The sequence below is a fragment of the Ranitomeya variabilis genome, chromosome 1, assembly GCF_051348905.1.
Source record: "Ranitomeya variabilis isolate aRanVar5 chromosome 1, aRanVar5.hap1, whole genome shotgun sequence".
Taxonomy (NCBI): Eukaryota; Metazoa; Chordata; class Amphibia; order Anura; family Dendrobatidae; genus Ranitomeya; species Ranitomeya variabilis.
In genome coordinates, this window is record NC_135232.1 from 209,003,905 (window position 1) to 209,019,825 (window position 15,921).

General features: G+C 48.4%; 1 protein-coding gene across 2 annotated transcripts in view; it reads left to right on the top strand.

Moving 5' to 3' along the window:
- The first annotated feature begins 2,758 nt into the window (after positions 1-2,758).
- The window catches only part of FBXO21 (F-box protein 21), a 41,941-nt gene continuing 28,778 nt past the window's right edge, over positions 2,759-15,921 (top strand). Inside the window, exons 1-2 of one of the 2 annotated variants that reach the window (XM_077292329.1) lie at positions 2,759-3,174; positions 14,467-14,602. In XM_077292329.1, coding sequence (XP_077148444.1) covers positions 2,906-3,174; positions 14,467-14,602 — 405 coding nt within the window. In that variant the 5' untranslated portion in view covers positions 2,759-2,905. Of the gene's footprint in view, positions 3,186-14,466; positions 14,603-15,921 lie in introns of both variants that reach the window. The other variant, XM_077292324.1, reaches the window with a different exon arrangement.

Sequence of the window (15,921 nt, forward strand, 5' to 3'; positions counted from 1 at the left end):
CCCAATTATACACCTCTTTTCCTGATATCACGCCGGCCTTTTTAGAAAACACCAGTGATTGTCTTACCGCTGTCTCTAACATCATGTCCTCTCTCTATCTGAAACTGTCAAAAACTGAACTCTTCGTGTTCTCTCCCTCTACTAACCTACCTTTGCCTGACATTGCCATCTCCGTGTGCAATTCCACCATTACTCCAAAGCAACATGCCCGCTGCCTTGGGGTCATCCTTGATTCCGAGCTTTCATTCACCCCCCACATCCGATCACTGGCTCGCTCTTCTTATCTGCATCTCAAAAACATTTCTAGAATTCGCCCGTTTCTTACTTGCGACTCTGCAAAAACTCTTACTGTCTCACTCATTCATTCTCGTCTGGACTATTGTAACTCTCTACTAATCGGCTTCCCTCTTACCAAACTCTCCCTGCTCCAATCTGTCCTGAATGCTGCTGCCAGGATCATATTCCTCACCAACCGTTACACCGATGCCTCTACCTTGTGCCAGTCATTACACTGGCTACCCATCCACTCCAGAATCCAGTACAAAACTACTACCCTCATCCACAAAGCACTCCATGGCTCAGCACCACCCTACATCTCCTCTCTGGTCTCAGTCTACCACCCTACCCGTGCCCTCCGCTCCGCTAATGACCTCAGGTTAGCATCCTCAATAATCAGAACCTCCCACTCCCGTCTCCAAGACTTTTCACGTGCTGCGCCGATTCTTTGGAATGCACTACCCAGGTTAATAACATTAATCCCCAATCCCCATAGTTTTAAAAGTGCCCTAAAAATGCATTTGTTCAGACTGGCCTACTGCCTCAACGCATTAACATAACTATCCCTGTGTGGCCTATTAAAAAAAAAAAACCTTAAACCTTAATCAGGTTCCTCACATCATGTTCTCATATATTTCATGCAGTTAATAGCACTCTGTGTCTGTACTGCTACATACTTAGGCTGTTAACTGGTCATGCAGCTTTACATGAACACCCGAGCCTTAGGCTACTTTCACACTTCCGTCTTTATAAAGACATTGCAATGCGTCGTTCTGTGCAAAAAACGCATCCTGCAAAGTTGCCCGCAGGATGCGTTTTTTGCACATAGACTTGTATTATCGACGCATCACGACGTATGGACACACGTTCCATACGTCGTGCACTGGATGCGTCGGTAATTGGCGGACCGTCATCACAAAAAAAGTTCAATGTAACTTTTTTTTGTGCGACGGGTCCGCCATTTCCGACCGCACATGCGTGGCCGGAACTCCGCCCCCTCCTCCCCGGAACTCATAATGGGCAGCGGATGCGTCTGAAAACTGCATCCGCTGCCGACGTTGTGCAATATTTGCACAACGTCCGTCGGTACGTCGGGCCGACAGTTTGCGACGGCCCCCGTACCGATGGAAGTGTGAAAGTAGCCTTACTCTATGGCTGGTCCGAACAACGAAAGCAATTGTTACCATCCACCTCTCGTATCTCCCCTCTTCCTCATAGCTTGTAAGCTTGCGAGCAGGGCCCTCATTCCTCCTGGTATCTGTTTTGAACTGTGATTTTTTTTATGCTGTAATGTCTATTGTTAGTACAAGTCCCCTCTATAATGTGAAGTGCTGCAGAATATGTTGGTGCTATATAAATAAAATTATTATTATTATTAATGTACATTATGCAGACAAAAGTAATAGGACATCTGCATCTTCTGACTAGATGTACGTAGCGTCACTCCATTCACTTGTAATGAGCGAGGCCGAGCACGTGTCTTGTTGGAATGTGGCCGGGTTGTATAATGCAACCTGCAGTCACACGACCTCCTGCCCCTGGAAAATCCTGACAGGGCACCAGAAGCACTGCCAAGAGGAATAAAGTTAATTTTCTCCTGGCAGTGGGGCTCTCGGTGAGGGCACTGGGCTAGATTACTTGCAGATTAACCCCATATCTGCAGGTTAAGGCCGGGGTCACACTTGCGAGTGTAATGCGAGAAACTCGCCTCAATACCCGGCACTGCCGCCGGCACTTGGGACCGGAGCGTTCAGCTGCATGCAGCTGAATGCTCCGGTCCAAACCGCCGCCAGCAGTGCCGGGTATTGAGAGGAGAGACTGGTGCAAGTTTCTCGCTAGTGTGACCCCGGCCTAATAGCATTTTTCCAAGACAGGTTCCTTTTAGGGAATGTGCACACGATCAGTAATTGTTGCAGGTTTGATGCTGTGTATTTATGCAGCGCCCAGATGTTACAGCATCGTGGAGGGATTTCTAGAAATGCCATGTTTACTGTGGCCACAGATACCGCAGGCTCACCCGTGGAGACGGGCATGCAGCGTTTCTCCTGGCAGCAGCATGTCTATTTAGCTCGCGGAGAGAAACGTCACCAATAGACTGTATTGGACGCAGTAAATCTGTGCAGTTCAGTGATCACATGCGGAGTCACCTGCGTTCAACAGACGGCAGCGAACATACACTGCGTCCAATGCGCTGCTAGATCCAGATCGTGGGCACTCGGCCTAAGGAAAAAATGCTTGCAAGACAGCGGGCAGCCAATCAGTGAACTCCGCAGCTCTAAAGGGGCGTTCCGTGTACAGGGCACGGGATGCCGAGCTCACTGATTGGCTGCCTGCATCGTTGACGTGGGGGTCAGTGTCACAGCCAACACCAGCGGAACAGCGGCAGAGACGCCAAGGGAAAGTCAGCACAGCGGGTTTTTCACATATCATAGTGCACCTGGTGATAAAATAAGTGAACAGGCACCACCCCTTTAAATCTTCCTCCACTAAGCCCTGCGTGCTCTGCGTCCGGCAATGCCTCATACTTGCAGCCGCTCCCAGGCCCCGCCCCATCGTGAGGCCACTGCTGACGTCATCGTTGTGCGACATCTCTGGCGCAGTGGTATCTCGTCACCCATGTAAACACGCTATGGCGGCTTCCCTGTCAGGTGACAGGAGAGCGGACAGTGAGGAGGATGGCGCAGCTGCCGCGGACAGCGGACATTGTCCCAGTGATGAGCGCCGGGTCCTGCCGCAGTGCCCGGGGCTCCTGTCTCTCCCCGGGGAAGTCCTGGAGCTCGTCCTGTGCTGCGGGGGCCTGGGCTGCAAGGACATCGTTAGTGTCACCTGCACCTGCCGGCGGCTGAGAGACCTGTGTGCTGCTCGGGGCAAAGTTTGGCGGAGGCAGCTGTGTGCCCGGTGAGTGATAGGTCAGTATGATGCGGTGTGGAGAGCACTGCGCCTGTTTCCATGGTAGTGGCGGGTGACGTGAGACGTCTCCTAAGATACCTCTGATTATCAGCAGGGCTGCCACTAGGAATTTCGGGGCGCCATACTGCTGGCAACTTTTTCGGGGCCCCCTTGAGACTCCGCCCAGGCTCCACCTCCACCCCTGGAACCGTCCACAGTCCCACTGACCACTCTTGGAAAGACTCCACTTCTGCACCAATGTGATGTCCCATCACACCCCATATGATGTACCCAAGCTGCCCCATCTGTCTCCATGCTGCCACATAATCCTGTCCCAACTGTCTCTATTGTGCTCCCTGATCCTGCACCATGTGTCTCTATCCTAGACCATGTTACTGATCCATGATCCTGCACCATCTGTCTACATCCTGCCCCATGTTCCTGCCCCATGTGTCCCCATCTTGTTGTCAAAACATATTGGGGTTTTCCGCTTTCAATTAAAAAAAAACACTTTCTCCTTACCTGGCCGCGGTCCAGCAGTGACGTCTCCTCCAGTCATTTCAAGCGCGGACTCGCCGGTAAATGACAATGACGTCATACGCAGGCGACGTGCGTGCTGACATCGGCTGCTAGCCTCTTATTGGCTGGCGGCTAGTGTTGAGCATTCCGATACTGCAAGTATCGGGTATCGGCCGATACTTGCTGTATCGGAATTCCAATACCGAGATCCGATATTTTTGTGATATCGGGTATCGGTATCGAAACAACATTAATGTAAAAATGTGTAAAAGAGAGAATTAAAATAAAAAATATTGCTATACTCACCTCTCCGACGCAGCCTGCACCTTACCGAGGGAAGCGGCAGCGTTCTTTGTTTAAAATTCGCGCTTTTCTTTCCTTTACGTGAGTCCCGGCTTGTGATTGGTTGCGTGCCGCCCATGTGACCGGGACGCAACCAATCACAGCAAGCCGTGACGTAATTTCAGGTCCTTAAGGATTTTAAAATTACGTCCCGGCTTTGTGATTGGTTGCGTCGCAGTCACATGGGAGACGCAACCAATCACAAGCCGTGACGTCACGGGAGGCTGGACACGCGCGCATTTTAAAATGGGCGCGTGTCCAGCCTCCCGTGACGTCCCGGCTTGTGATTGGTTGCGCCGCGATCAACCAATCACAAGCCGGGAGGCTGGACACACGCCCATTTTAAAATTTTAAAATGCGCGCGTGTCCAGCCTCCCGGCTTGTGATTGGTTAACCGCGGCGCAACCAATCACAAGCCGGGACGTCACGGGAGGCTGGACACGCGCCCATTTTAAAAAGCGCGCGTGTCCAGCCTCCCGTGACGTCACGGCTTGTGATTGGTTAATGGCAGCCATGTTGCCGGGACGCGGACCAATCACAGCAAGCCGTGACGTAATTTCGTCACGGCTTGCTGTGATTGGTCCGCGTCCCGGCAACATGGCGCCGTGACCAATCATAAGCCAGGACGTCACTGGAGGCTGGACACGCGCGCTTTTTAAAATGGGCGCGTGTCCAGCCTCCCGTGACGTCCCGGCTTGTGATTGGTTAATGGCGGCCATGTTGCCGGGACGCGGACCAATCACAGCAAGCCGTGACGTAATTTCGTCACGGCTTGCTGTGATTGGTCCGCGTCCCGGCAACATGGCCGCCCTGACCAATCACAAGCCGGGACTTCACGTAACCAAGTAAAAGCGCGAATTTTAAACAAACAACGCTGCCGGTTCCCTCGCTGAGGTCCAGGCTGCGTCGGAGAGGTGAGTATAGCGATATTTTTTATTTTAATTCTTTCTTTTACACATTTATATGGATCCCAGGGCCTGAAGGAGAGTTTCCTCTCCTTCAGACCCTGGGAACCATCAGGAATACCGTCCGATACTTGAGTCCCATTGACTTGTATTGGTATCGGGTATCGGTATCGGATTGGATCCGATACTTTGCCGGTATCGGCCGATACTTTCCGATACCGATACTTTCAAGTATCGGACGGTATCGCTCAACACTACTGGCGGCTTTTAACTATTGCCGTGTCGGCCCGCATGGCAGTAGAGTTTAACTGAACCTGCGTCTCGGACACTGGTTCAGTTACTGCAGTGGCAGAATCCTGCCGCTGGGGTCCGATGAGCAGAAGATCGAGTGCCCCATATACCAGTAATGCTCTGATGGCGGCCCTGCACATATATACTGACACAACCTGCACACATGCTATACACATATATACTGACATTACAGCACACAGCCTGCACACACACAATACACACTGTGATATACACATATATACTGACATTACAGCACACAACATCTTCCAACATGACTGGTTTAGCAGTGGGTCAGTAATGGTGTGGGGTGGCATTTCTTTGGAAGGCCGCACAGCCCTCTTTGTGCTCGCCAGAGGTAGCCTGACTGCCATTAGGTACTTGGATGAGATCCTCAGACCCATTGTGAGACCATATGCAAGTGCACTGGGCCCTGGGTTCCTTCTGATGCATGACAGTGCTAGGACTCATGTGCCTTAATGTGTCAGCAGTTCTTGCATGACGAAGGCAGTGATGCTATGTACTGGCCTGCCCATTCCCCATAGCTTAATCCAATTGGCCACATTTGCAACATCATGTCTCGTTCCGTCCACCAACGTCACGTTGCACGACAGACTGTCCAGTAGTTTACTGATGCTTTAATCCAGGTCTTTGAGGAGATCCTCAGGAGAACATCCGCCGCCTCATCAGGAGCATGGCCAGGCGTTGTAGGGAGGTCATACAGGCACGTGGAGGCCACGCACACTACTGAGCATCATTTCCTTGAATAAAGGCATTTCCAGTGAAGTTGGATCAGCCTGTAATTTGACTTTCCACTTTGATTTTGAGTATCATTCCAACGCCAGACATCCGTGGGATATTAGTTGTGATTTATGTGGATCAATTTTATGTTTATTGTACTCAACACATTCCACTATGTAATTAATGAAGATTTGCCACCGGAATATTTCATTCAGTCAGTGATGTCTAGGATGTGGGATTTTAGTGTTCCCTTTATCTTTTTGAGCAGTGTGTGTGTGTATATATATATATATATATATATATATATATATATATATATATATATATATATATATATATACACATATACACACACTGTGTTCCAAATTATTATGCAAATTGGATTTAAGTGTCATAAAGATTTAATTGTTTTGTTTTTCAACTAAACTCGTGGATGGTATTGTGTCTCAGGGCTCAATGGGTCACTGAAATCAATCTTAAACACATGGGATAATTAGTTTTCCAGGTGATTCTAATTAAAGGAAAACTACTTAAAAATGATGTTCCACATTATTAAGCAGGTCACAGTTTTCAAGTAACATGGGAAAGAAAAAGGATCTCTCTGCTGCTGAAAAGCATCAAATAGTGCAATGCCTTGGTGAAGGGATGAAAACATTAGAAATTTTCCAAAAACATAAGCGTGATCATCGTACTGTTAGGGTATGTGTCCACGTTCAGGCTTGCTTCAGGCTTTGGTCAGGATTTTATGCAAGTAAAATCCTGACCAAAACTGCACCTGAGGTCACTGGCAGGTCACCTGCGGTGTACCTGCGTGTTTTGCTCATTGTAGCAACATGCTGCGTTTTGAAAAAACGCACCACGCATGCGTTTTTGCGGCAAAAACGCATGCGTTTTTTAACGCATAGTGGAGTTGGGATTTCATGAAATCCCCTCCACTATGCTGTAACATCTGGACGCTGCGTTTTTGACGCTGCGGAAAAACGCAGCGTCAAAAACGCAGCGTTTCCTGAACGTGGAAACATACCCTCAAGAGATTTGAGGCTGTATCTGAGCACAAATGTGATTGTGCCAGGGGCGTAGCTAGAGCTTTTGCCGCCCGGGGCTGTTCCCGAGTTTGGCGCCCCCCCCAGAACGTATGCGATTTTCACACTTAGTCATGTACCGACGAGCTCCTCTCCCTTAAGCTCCCAATGTTCAGTGAAAAACTGAGAGAAGCAGAAGAGAAGCTCGTTGTTACAGGACCATGAGTATGAAAATCGCATATGAGTGACGTGTCCATGTGTCGACGACTGGAACCTGCAGAGGTGAATCCTGACATCGCAGCTTCTGAATTCTCACAACGCATGCACTGCACACTTTTAGGATTCTCCCTTGCCGGTGGACAATCATGTCAGCACAAGCATGCGATTTGTATACTTCTGACCACATTCCGACTAGACGTGCCCAGCCTCGCTCAGTTCATTTTCATAGAGTGAGGCCACACATGTCTAGTCAGCACGTGACCGCATGTATGTAAATCGCCAGCACGAGAGAATCCTGACAGTGTGCAGGGCGCACTGTGAGAAGTCAGAAGTCTGCAGTCACAAAGAATGACTGCAGACTCATCACAAACCTGGACATCCCCTTTAATGCTCCTAACATAAATAAAAACATGAGAGTTAGTCAGTATCACAAATAACATGTACATCCAGGTACCTTATAGATGACGTCGCCTCTGGAGTTGTTCTCCTTCATTTCTTCATCTTGTCCAGACCCAATGATGAGTTTTCTCATCCACAGCCGTCTCTGCAGACTTCCATCTTCTCCGTTCTTTTGCAGAAAATCTCCACATGATGCCCTTAAAGATACAAGTGTCATTATAATGCTGTCTGCACCCATCCCCCATACTGTTTCCTCATATATGCCCCCCCATCTCCCCCTTTGCTCTTCATTTTGTGTCCTCAGATCTCCCCCACACATTAAATCCCCCCATCCCCATGACAAATCTCCCCCCACACACATTCAATCCCCCATCTCCACACACAATAAATACCCCATCTCCACTCATATTAAACATCCCCCCACAATAAATCCCCCCATCTCCACTCATATTAAATATCCCCAATCCAATAATATATCCCACTATCCCCACTCACATTAAATCCCCCCCACTCACATTAAATCCCCCCACAATATATCCCCCATCCCCACTCACAGTAAATCCCCCCCCACAATATATGCCCCCCATCCCCACTCACAGTAAATCCCCCCCACAATATATGCCCCCATCCCCACTCACAGTAAATCCCCCCCACAATATATGCCCCCCATCCCCACTCACAGTAAATCCCCCCCCCACAATATATGCCCCCCATCCCCACTCACAGTAAATCCCCCCCACAATATATGCCCCCATCCCCACTCACAGTAAATCCCCCCCACAATATATGCCCCCCATCCCCACTCACAGTAAATCCCCCCCACAATATATGCCCCCCATCCCCACTCACATTAAATCCCCCCCACAATATTTTCCCCCATCCCCACTCACAGTAAATCCCCCCCTGCACCTTCGGTGACTTCAGCTCCACTGGAGCACTTACCACCGCTCTGCATCTCCTGCACCTGCTCTGCCTCTGCCGCGCAGGTGAGTGACGTCAGCAGCGTGATCACATGACCTGATCACGCTGCTGGCGTCGCTCTGACCCGGAAGTCAGAGCTTCAATTGTACTCGCATCACAGATACGAGTACAATTGAACACTGGGAGCCGGCGCGCTGCAGCTTCTCTGTGCCGGCTGTCAGCTTGACAGTCGGCACAGAGAACAGCTGACTCCCAGTGCGGGGGGTGATAGAATGCAGCCGCCGGGGGAGACACTGCGGACCGCCGCTTTAGGCGGCCCGACTGCGCCCCCCTGCCGGCTGCTCCCCCCTAGATACGCCACTGACTCACTCCCGCATTGTGCCGCCCCCCCGCATTGTGCCGCCCGGGGCGGCCCGCCCCCCCCCCCGCACCCCCCTTCCTACGCCACTGGTTTGTGCTGATAAAGGCATAATGAGGAAGATTTCTGCCAGGCAAGTTCATCGGATTAAGAGAGCAGCTGCTAAAAAGCCATTACAAAGCAGCAAACAGGTATTTGAAGCTGCTGGTGTCTCTGGAATCCCTCGAACCTCAAGGTGTAGGCTCCTTCAAAGGCTTGCTGTGGTGCATAAACCTACTATTCAGCCACCCTTAAACAGTGTTCACAAGCAGAAATGGTTGTATTGGGCCCACACATACATGAAGACTAATTTCCAAACAGTCTTGTTTACTGATAAGTGTTGAGCAACCCTGGATGGTCCAGATGGATGGACTAGTGGATGGTTGGTGGATGGCCACCATGTCCCAACAAGGCTGCAATGTCAGAAGGATGTGGAGGAGTCATGTTTTGGGCCAGAATCATGGGAAACAGCTGGTAAGGCCGTTTAAGGTTCCTGAAGGTGTGAAAATGACCTCTGCAAAGTATATAGAGTTTCTGACTTACAACTTTCTTCTATGGTCTAAAAAGCAGAAACGTGCCTTCAGGAGCAAAATCATCTTCATGCATGACAATGCACCATCTCATGCTGCAAAGAAAACCTCTGAGTCATTGACTGCTATGGACATAAAAGGAGATAAACTCATGGTGCGGCCACCATCTTCCCCTGACCTCAACCCTATAGAGAACCTTTGGAGTATCATCAAGCAAAAGATCTATGAGGGTGGGAGGCAGTTCACATCAAAACAGCAGCTCTGGGAGGCTATTCCAACTTCATGCAAAGAAATAAAAGCAGAAACTCTCCATAAACTCACAAGTTCAATGGATGCAGGAATTGTGAAGATGATATCAAAGAAGGGTTCCTATGTTACATGTAACTTGGCCTGTTAGGAGGTTTTGGCGTTAAATAGCTTTTTTGTTCAGTGAATGTGACCTCCTAATGCTGCAAATTCCACAAATGAGCATTTTCAGTTCTTTAAAACATATCAAATGTTTAGAAATTCTACTGTGCCTAATAATTTGGAACAGTGCATTTTGAGGTTTTATTCATTTTGGAGGTTATACTGTTATCATTGGGAGGTTTCTTCAATAAAATTTGATGTATAATCTAACGGGTGATGACTTTTATTAGACTGACTGTCATTTGCACCGACCATTTAGGAAAATCTGATAAAAATTGCATAATAATTTGGAACATAGTGTATATATATATTCTGGATTGTGCCCTTATGTGGGGTTCTACAGTTGACACAGTTATTGTAGTTATCTATGTCTGATGCATTATGTGAAGATCTGAGATAGTGGGTTGTAAAACCCAGGCAAGTTAATGATTTAACAATTTTTTTTTTTTATTCCTCGCATCCATGGTTTTATAACAGATCCAGTTAAATGGCCAAAATAAATTGCCCCCAGTCCACAAAATCCCCGTATCAGGCAATACTCACTGTCTCCCAACTTATGGCTGGCCCACAGATTTCCTATCTCCCACCAGTATAGTCTGCAGTCACTGTCCAGGCTCCTCCAGACGACAAATAACACAATCGACGTGACGATGTCCATGTATCCAAGACCAACAATCCTTCAGAAAGTTTGTGAAATCCAGACAACAAATTCCTCAACTGTAGCAGGGGGATACAGCTCAGCTGGTAACTGATCTCTAATACTCCATAGGCCATCCATCTATTCCTCCAGGACCTCAGCCTAGATCCTCTCCAACAACTGCCTAACTAAAACATGTGGCTTCTTTTCCTCCCTACCCTTTAAACATTTGCTTTTAGCTCAAAGAATGAAGAATATTCCAATAGCACCTCATCTGGGACTGCATGTGAGACCCCCTGTAGTGACTGCTTCTCTGGGTCCACTACACCCCCTCCCCCCATGCACACAATGGACCTATTGCTGAGAGCTCAATGGCTTGAGACCCTGAGATACTGATGAGATTACTAGAATGATTGCTTTACATTTACCTTCAGCAATCTTCTGTCTGACCATATGTATACATAAGATCCAGCCTGCATGTCTTCCTCTGCTTAAGGTACCGTCACATTAAGCGACGCTGCAGCGATATCGACAACGATGCCGGTCGCTGGAGAGCTGTCACACAGACAGCTCTCCAGCGACCAACGATGCCGAAGTCCCCGGGTAACCAGGGTAAACATCGGGTTACTAAGGGCCGCGCTTAGTAACCCGATGTTTACCCTGGTTACCAGTGTAAATGTAAAAAAAAACCAAACACTACATACTTACATTGCCGTGTCTGTCGCGTCTCTCGCCTTCAGCTTCCCTGCACTGTGTAAGCGCCGGCCCTAAAGCACAGCGGTGACGTCACCGCTGTGCTTTGCTTTACGACCGGCACTGACACATTCAGTGCAGGAAGCTCTGAGCAGCAGCGCGGACGCCGGGGGACGTGACAGACATCAGAGGGTGAGTATGTAGTGTTTTTTTTTTTACTTTTACAATGGTAACCAGGGTAAATATCGGGTTACTAAGCGCGGCCCTGCGCTTAGTAACCCGGATATTTACCCTGGTTACCATTGTAAAACATTGCTGGCATCGTTGCTTTTGCTGTCAAACCCGACGATACACGCCGATCTGACGACCAAATAAAGTTCTGGACTTTCAGCAATGACCAGCGATATCACAGCAGGATCCAGATCGCTGCTGCGTGTCAAACACAACGATATCGCTATCCAGGACGCTGCAACGTCACGGATCGTTGTCGTTCTCGTTGAAAGTCGTTTAGTGTGAAGGTACCTTTACTGTGACTGAATGGAAACATTAATTCCTGAGGCTGAACTGACGAGCAATCAAATCACTAGAAAAACCACAGCAAGCTAATCTCTAATAAAACGCAACAATATTGATGCAAGGGGTGTTCCGGCTGGAAAGTCTGCATCCCATAGAGCTGTGGACTTGCATGCATTGGTCCAATAGTCTTTAGTCCGTGGCCAGCTCCTCGCACATTACTGTACATTCTGGATGTCTGTGGCCGATGCTCCAATAAGGGAACGTGATTGTTGATATAATTGTTATAACTCATTTTAAGCAGTTTTGGCAAAATGGGGTATTTGTACCTTGATACTAATCAATAAGAATAATAAGCCTTTCTACCCTGGTATGTAACTTGACGATTAATAATTGGGCGCACCCCCCTATAGTTATGTAGACCAGAAGACTAACAAAAAGCGAGTCATGGGTAGAAACATGTGTCTGACTGAGGCTACGTTCACATTTGCGTTGTGCAGCGCAGCGACACAACGCAGGCACAACACAGCGTTTTGTGACGCATGAGTTCATTTTTTGCATGATTTTTGGCACAGAAAAAACTGCATCATGCAGCGTCCTCTGCGCCCTGACGGTTGCGCCAAAATGACGCATGCGTCACAAAACGCAAGACAACGCATGTCCATGCGCCCCCCCATGTTAAATATAGGGGCGAATGACGCATGCGTCGCCGCGGCTGCGCCCGACGCTGCGCCGCACAACGCTAATGTGAACGTAGCCTGAGCGCAGAACCTACCTATGTCTAGGGCACTCCGAACCCTGAGAACCGAAAGGTCCTGAAGATGATAGGACCGCAGTGCAGACTACTGTCAGGAGATAAAGACCAGGGCAGGTACATAAACTGATGCTGCTGCATAAAGACCCTCTGCGGACCCTCCCTCCACCGGCCGTTACACTGCAGGGGGCAACACCATGAAGCAGAGCTTAGAATGCTGATAAATTGCTATTTGCTGGAACTGCAAAGCAGAAAGCTGCTTCCAGGAATATTTCTTCTGCCAGAAGGAAACAGAAGCAGCTAAGCGGACAGTTCAGACAGAGAGGGAGAGAAATAAGAAGTCTCTAAAGAATTGCATCCACTTCAGACCAGGGTGCGATCCGTCATCAGAACCTTTACCAGGCACCGCACGGCTACATGGCAGCTGACCTGAGATAGAGAACTATACGATATCTGAAGACGTCCTGTAGAGCACCTACATCCCTGCTGCCTGTGGAAAGCAGAGAAACATTGCTTTAAAGGGACCTGCACACTATAAGAAATCTTACCCTTATTTTATGAGGCTAAAAAGTGTGTTTTATAGTCAGGAAAATATGGGGATGTGTACTGTGGTTTTTGGGTATTTTTTGATTTATTGAAGAGCAGCTGTCAGGTCTGTAAATATGTGTTCCCCATGCAGTAATAATGATTTAGGGTAAGACCACATATGCTGAAACTCGACAAACCACGATTGGCCAACTGTCCTAACCTTAAGGTACCTTCACATTAAGCGACGCTGCAGCGATATCGACAACAATGCCGATCGCTGCAGCGTCGATGTGTGGTCGCTGGAGAGCTGTCACACAGACCGCTCTCCAGCGACCAACGATGCCGAGGTCCCCAGGTAACCAGGGTAAACATCAATGTTTTACAATGGTAACAAGGGTAAACATCGGGTTACTAAGCGCAGGGCCGCGCTTAGTAACCCGATGTTTACCCTGGTTACCAGTGTAAAAGTAAAAAAAAACAGTACATACTCACCTTCTGATGTCTGTCAGGTCCCTGGCCGTCTGCTTCCCGCACTGACTGTGAGCTCCGGCCGGCCGTAAAGTAAAAGCAGAGCACAGCGATGACGTCACCGCTGTGCTGTGCTTTACGGCCGGCACTGACACAGTCAGTGCGGGAAGCAGACGGCCAGGGACCTGACGGACATCAGAAGGTGAGTATGTACTGTTCTTTTTTTACTTTTACACTGGTAACCAGGGTAAATATCGGGTTACTAAGTGCGGCCCTGCGCTTAGTAACCCGATGTTTACCCTGGTTACCATTGTAAAACATTGCTGGCATCGTTGCTTTTGCTGCCAAACACGACGATACACGCCGATCTGACGACCAAATAAAGTTCTGGACTTTCAGCAACGACCAACGATATCACAGCAGGATCCAGATCGCTGCTGCGTGTCAAACACAACGATATCGCTATCCAGGACGCTGCAACGTCACGGATCGTTGTTGTTATCATTGCAAAGTCGTTTAGTGTGAAGGTACCTTTATTCATACATTTCCAGGAGAAATAGCAGGAACATCACATTGTATACATTTATTCATTAAAAATTTTTTACGCTAAATCTTTAACATAATAATGGGCTCCGTCAGATGAAAAAAATAAGTCACAACAGTTCCTGGAATTCACAAATCCTCCATACTGAGCATTGCGCCCCCTGCCAGTCTCCTAGCACCAGCATTTAGCGGGGACTACATTGATCATGTGACACACCGCTAAATTTTGATGCCATGAGACCAGGGGGTGGGGAGTGAAAGGCTGAGTACATTTTATTTTTTTTCACCTTGGCCTATCAATAAAGGGTTGGCCAATAGCGGTCAACTATTAATAAAATAATAAGGATCCAACATCTCCAAACTATTCAACAGCCATAGCTTCTGCTCTTATATGTAGCGTCCTCCCTGGCCGTGCCATGTATTTGTTTCTTTGGAGACTCAGGATGCGTATCTAACAGTATTTCTCTTATTCAGATGGCCGTCTATTATGAAATATTACAACCATTTGGACAATCTGGACTGGCTGGAAGAATACAAGACCAGACACAGGGCTGGCATAGAGGCACATAGAATAGTGGCCGCATTCTCAAAAGCGCTCATCGTCGAACATGTATGTTGCTTTACATCATTAACATAACTCTGAATAATACAGTTATTTATATGCATTTTATTTAATAAGTAAATCTTTTCTTGGCATATGCTTGTTTTGTAGAGGTGTTGTTCCATTAATTGTCCCCCTCCCCCCTTCTATGCCAAACAACCACTGCTAAACCATTAGGAAGGCGGCAATAGCCTTCCTCTCAGTGTGTGTGTGTGTGTGTGTATTATTATTCTTATTATTTATTTATATAGCACCATTAATTCCATGGTGCTGTACATGAGAAAGGGGTTACATACAGAGTTATAGATATCATTTACAGTAAACAGGTTTACAGTGACAGACTGGTACAGAGGGGAGAGGACCCTGTCCTTGCGGACTTACAGTCTATGGGATAGTGGGGAAGAGACAGAAGGTAGTGGTGAGGCTCTGGCGGTAGTGAGGCGGCTGCTCGGTTACTGCAGGCTGTAGACTTTCCTGAAGAGATGGGTTTTCAGGTTCCGTCTGAAGGATCCGAGGGTGGTGGATAATCGGACATGTTGAGGCATGGAATTCCAGAGGATGGGGGATATTTGGGAGAAATCTTGGAGGCGGTTGTGTGAGGAACGAATAAGTGTGGAGGAGAGTAGGAGGTCTTGGGAGGATCGGAGATTACGTGAGGGAAGATAGTGGGAGATTAGTTCAGAGATATAGGGAGAGGACAGGTTGTGGATGGCTTTGTAGATCAGTGTCAGTAGTTTGAACTGGATTCGTTGGGGGATTGGGAGCCAGTGAAGGGATTTGCAGAGGGGAGAAGCAGGGGAGTAGCGAGGAGAGAGGTGGATTAGGCGGGCAGCAGAGTTGAGGACAGACTGGAGTGGTGCAAGAGAGTTAGCGGGGAGGCCACAGAGGAGGGTGTTGCAGTAATCGAGGCGGGAGATGATGAGAGCATGCACAAGAGTTTTGGTAGATTGTGGACTGAGGAAGGAACGGATTCTGGCAATATTTTTGAGTTGGAGGCGACAGGAGGTGGCAAGAGCTTGGACGTGAGGTTTGAAGGACCGGGCAGAGTCAAGAGTTACCCCAAGGCAGCGGATTTCAGGAGCGGGAGAGAGCGTGATGCCGTTCACCATAATAGATATATTGGGTAGGGGGGGATACGTGAGGTGGGGGAAAGATGATGAATTCGGTTTTGTCTACATTGAGTTTTAGGAAGCGAGAGGTGAAGAAGGAGGATATGGCTGACAGACACTTCGGGATTCTGGACAGCAGGGAGGTGACATCTGGGCCAGAGAGGTAGATCTGAGTGTCGTCTGCATACAGGTGGTACTGGAAGCCATGGGACTTTATGA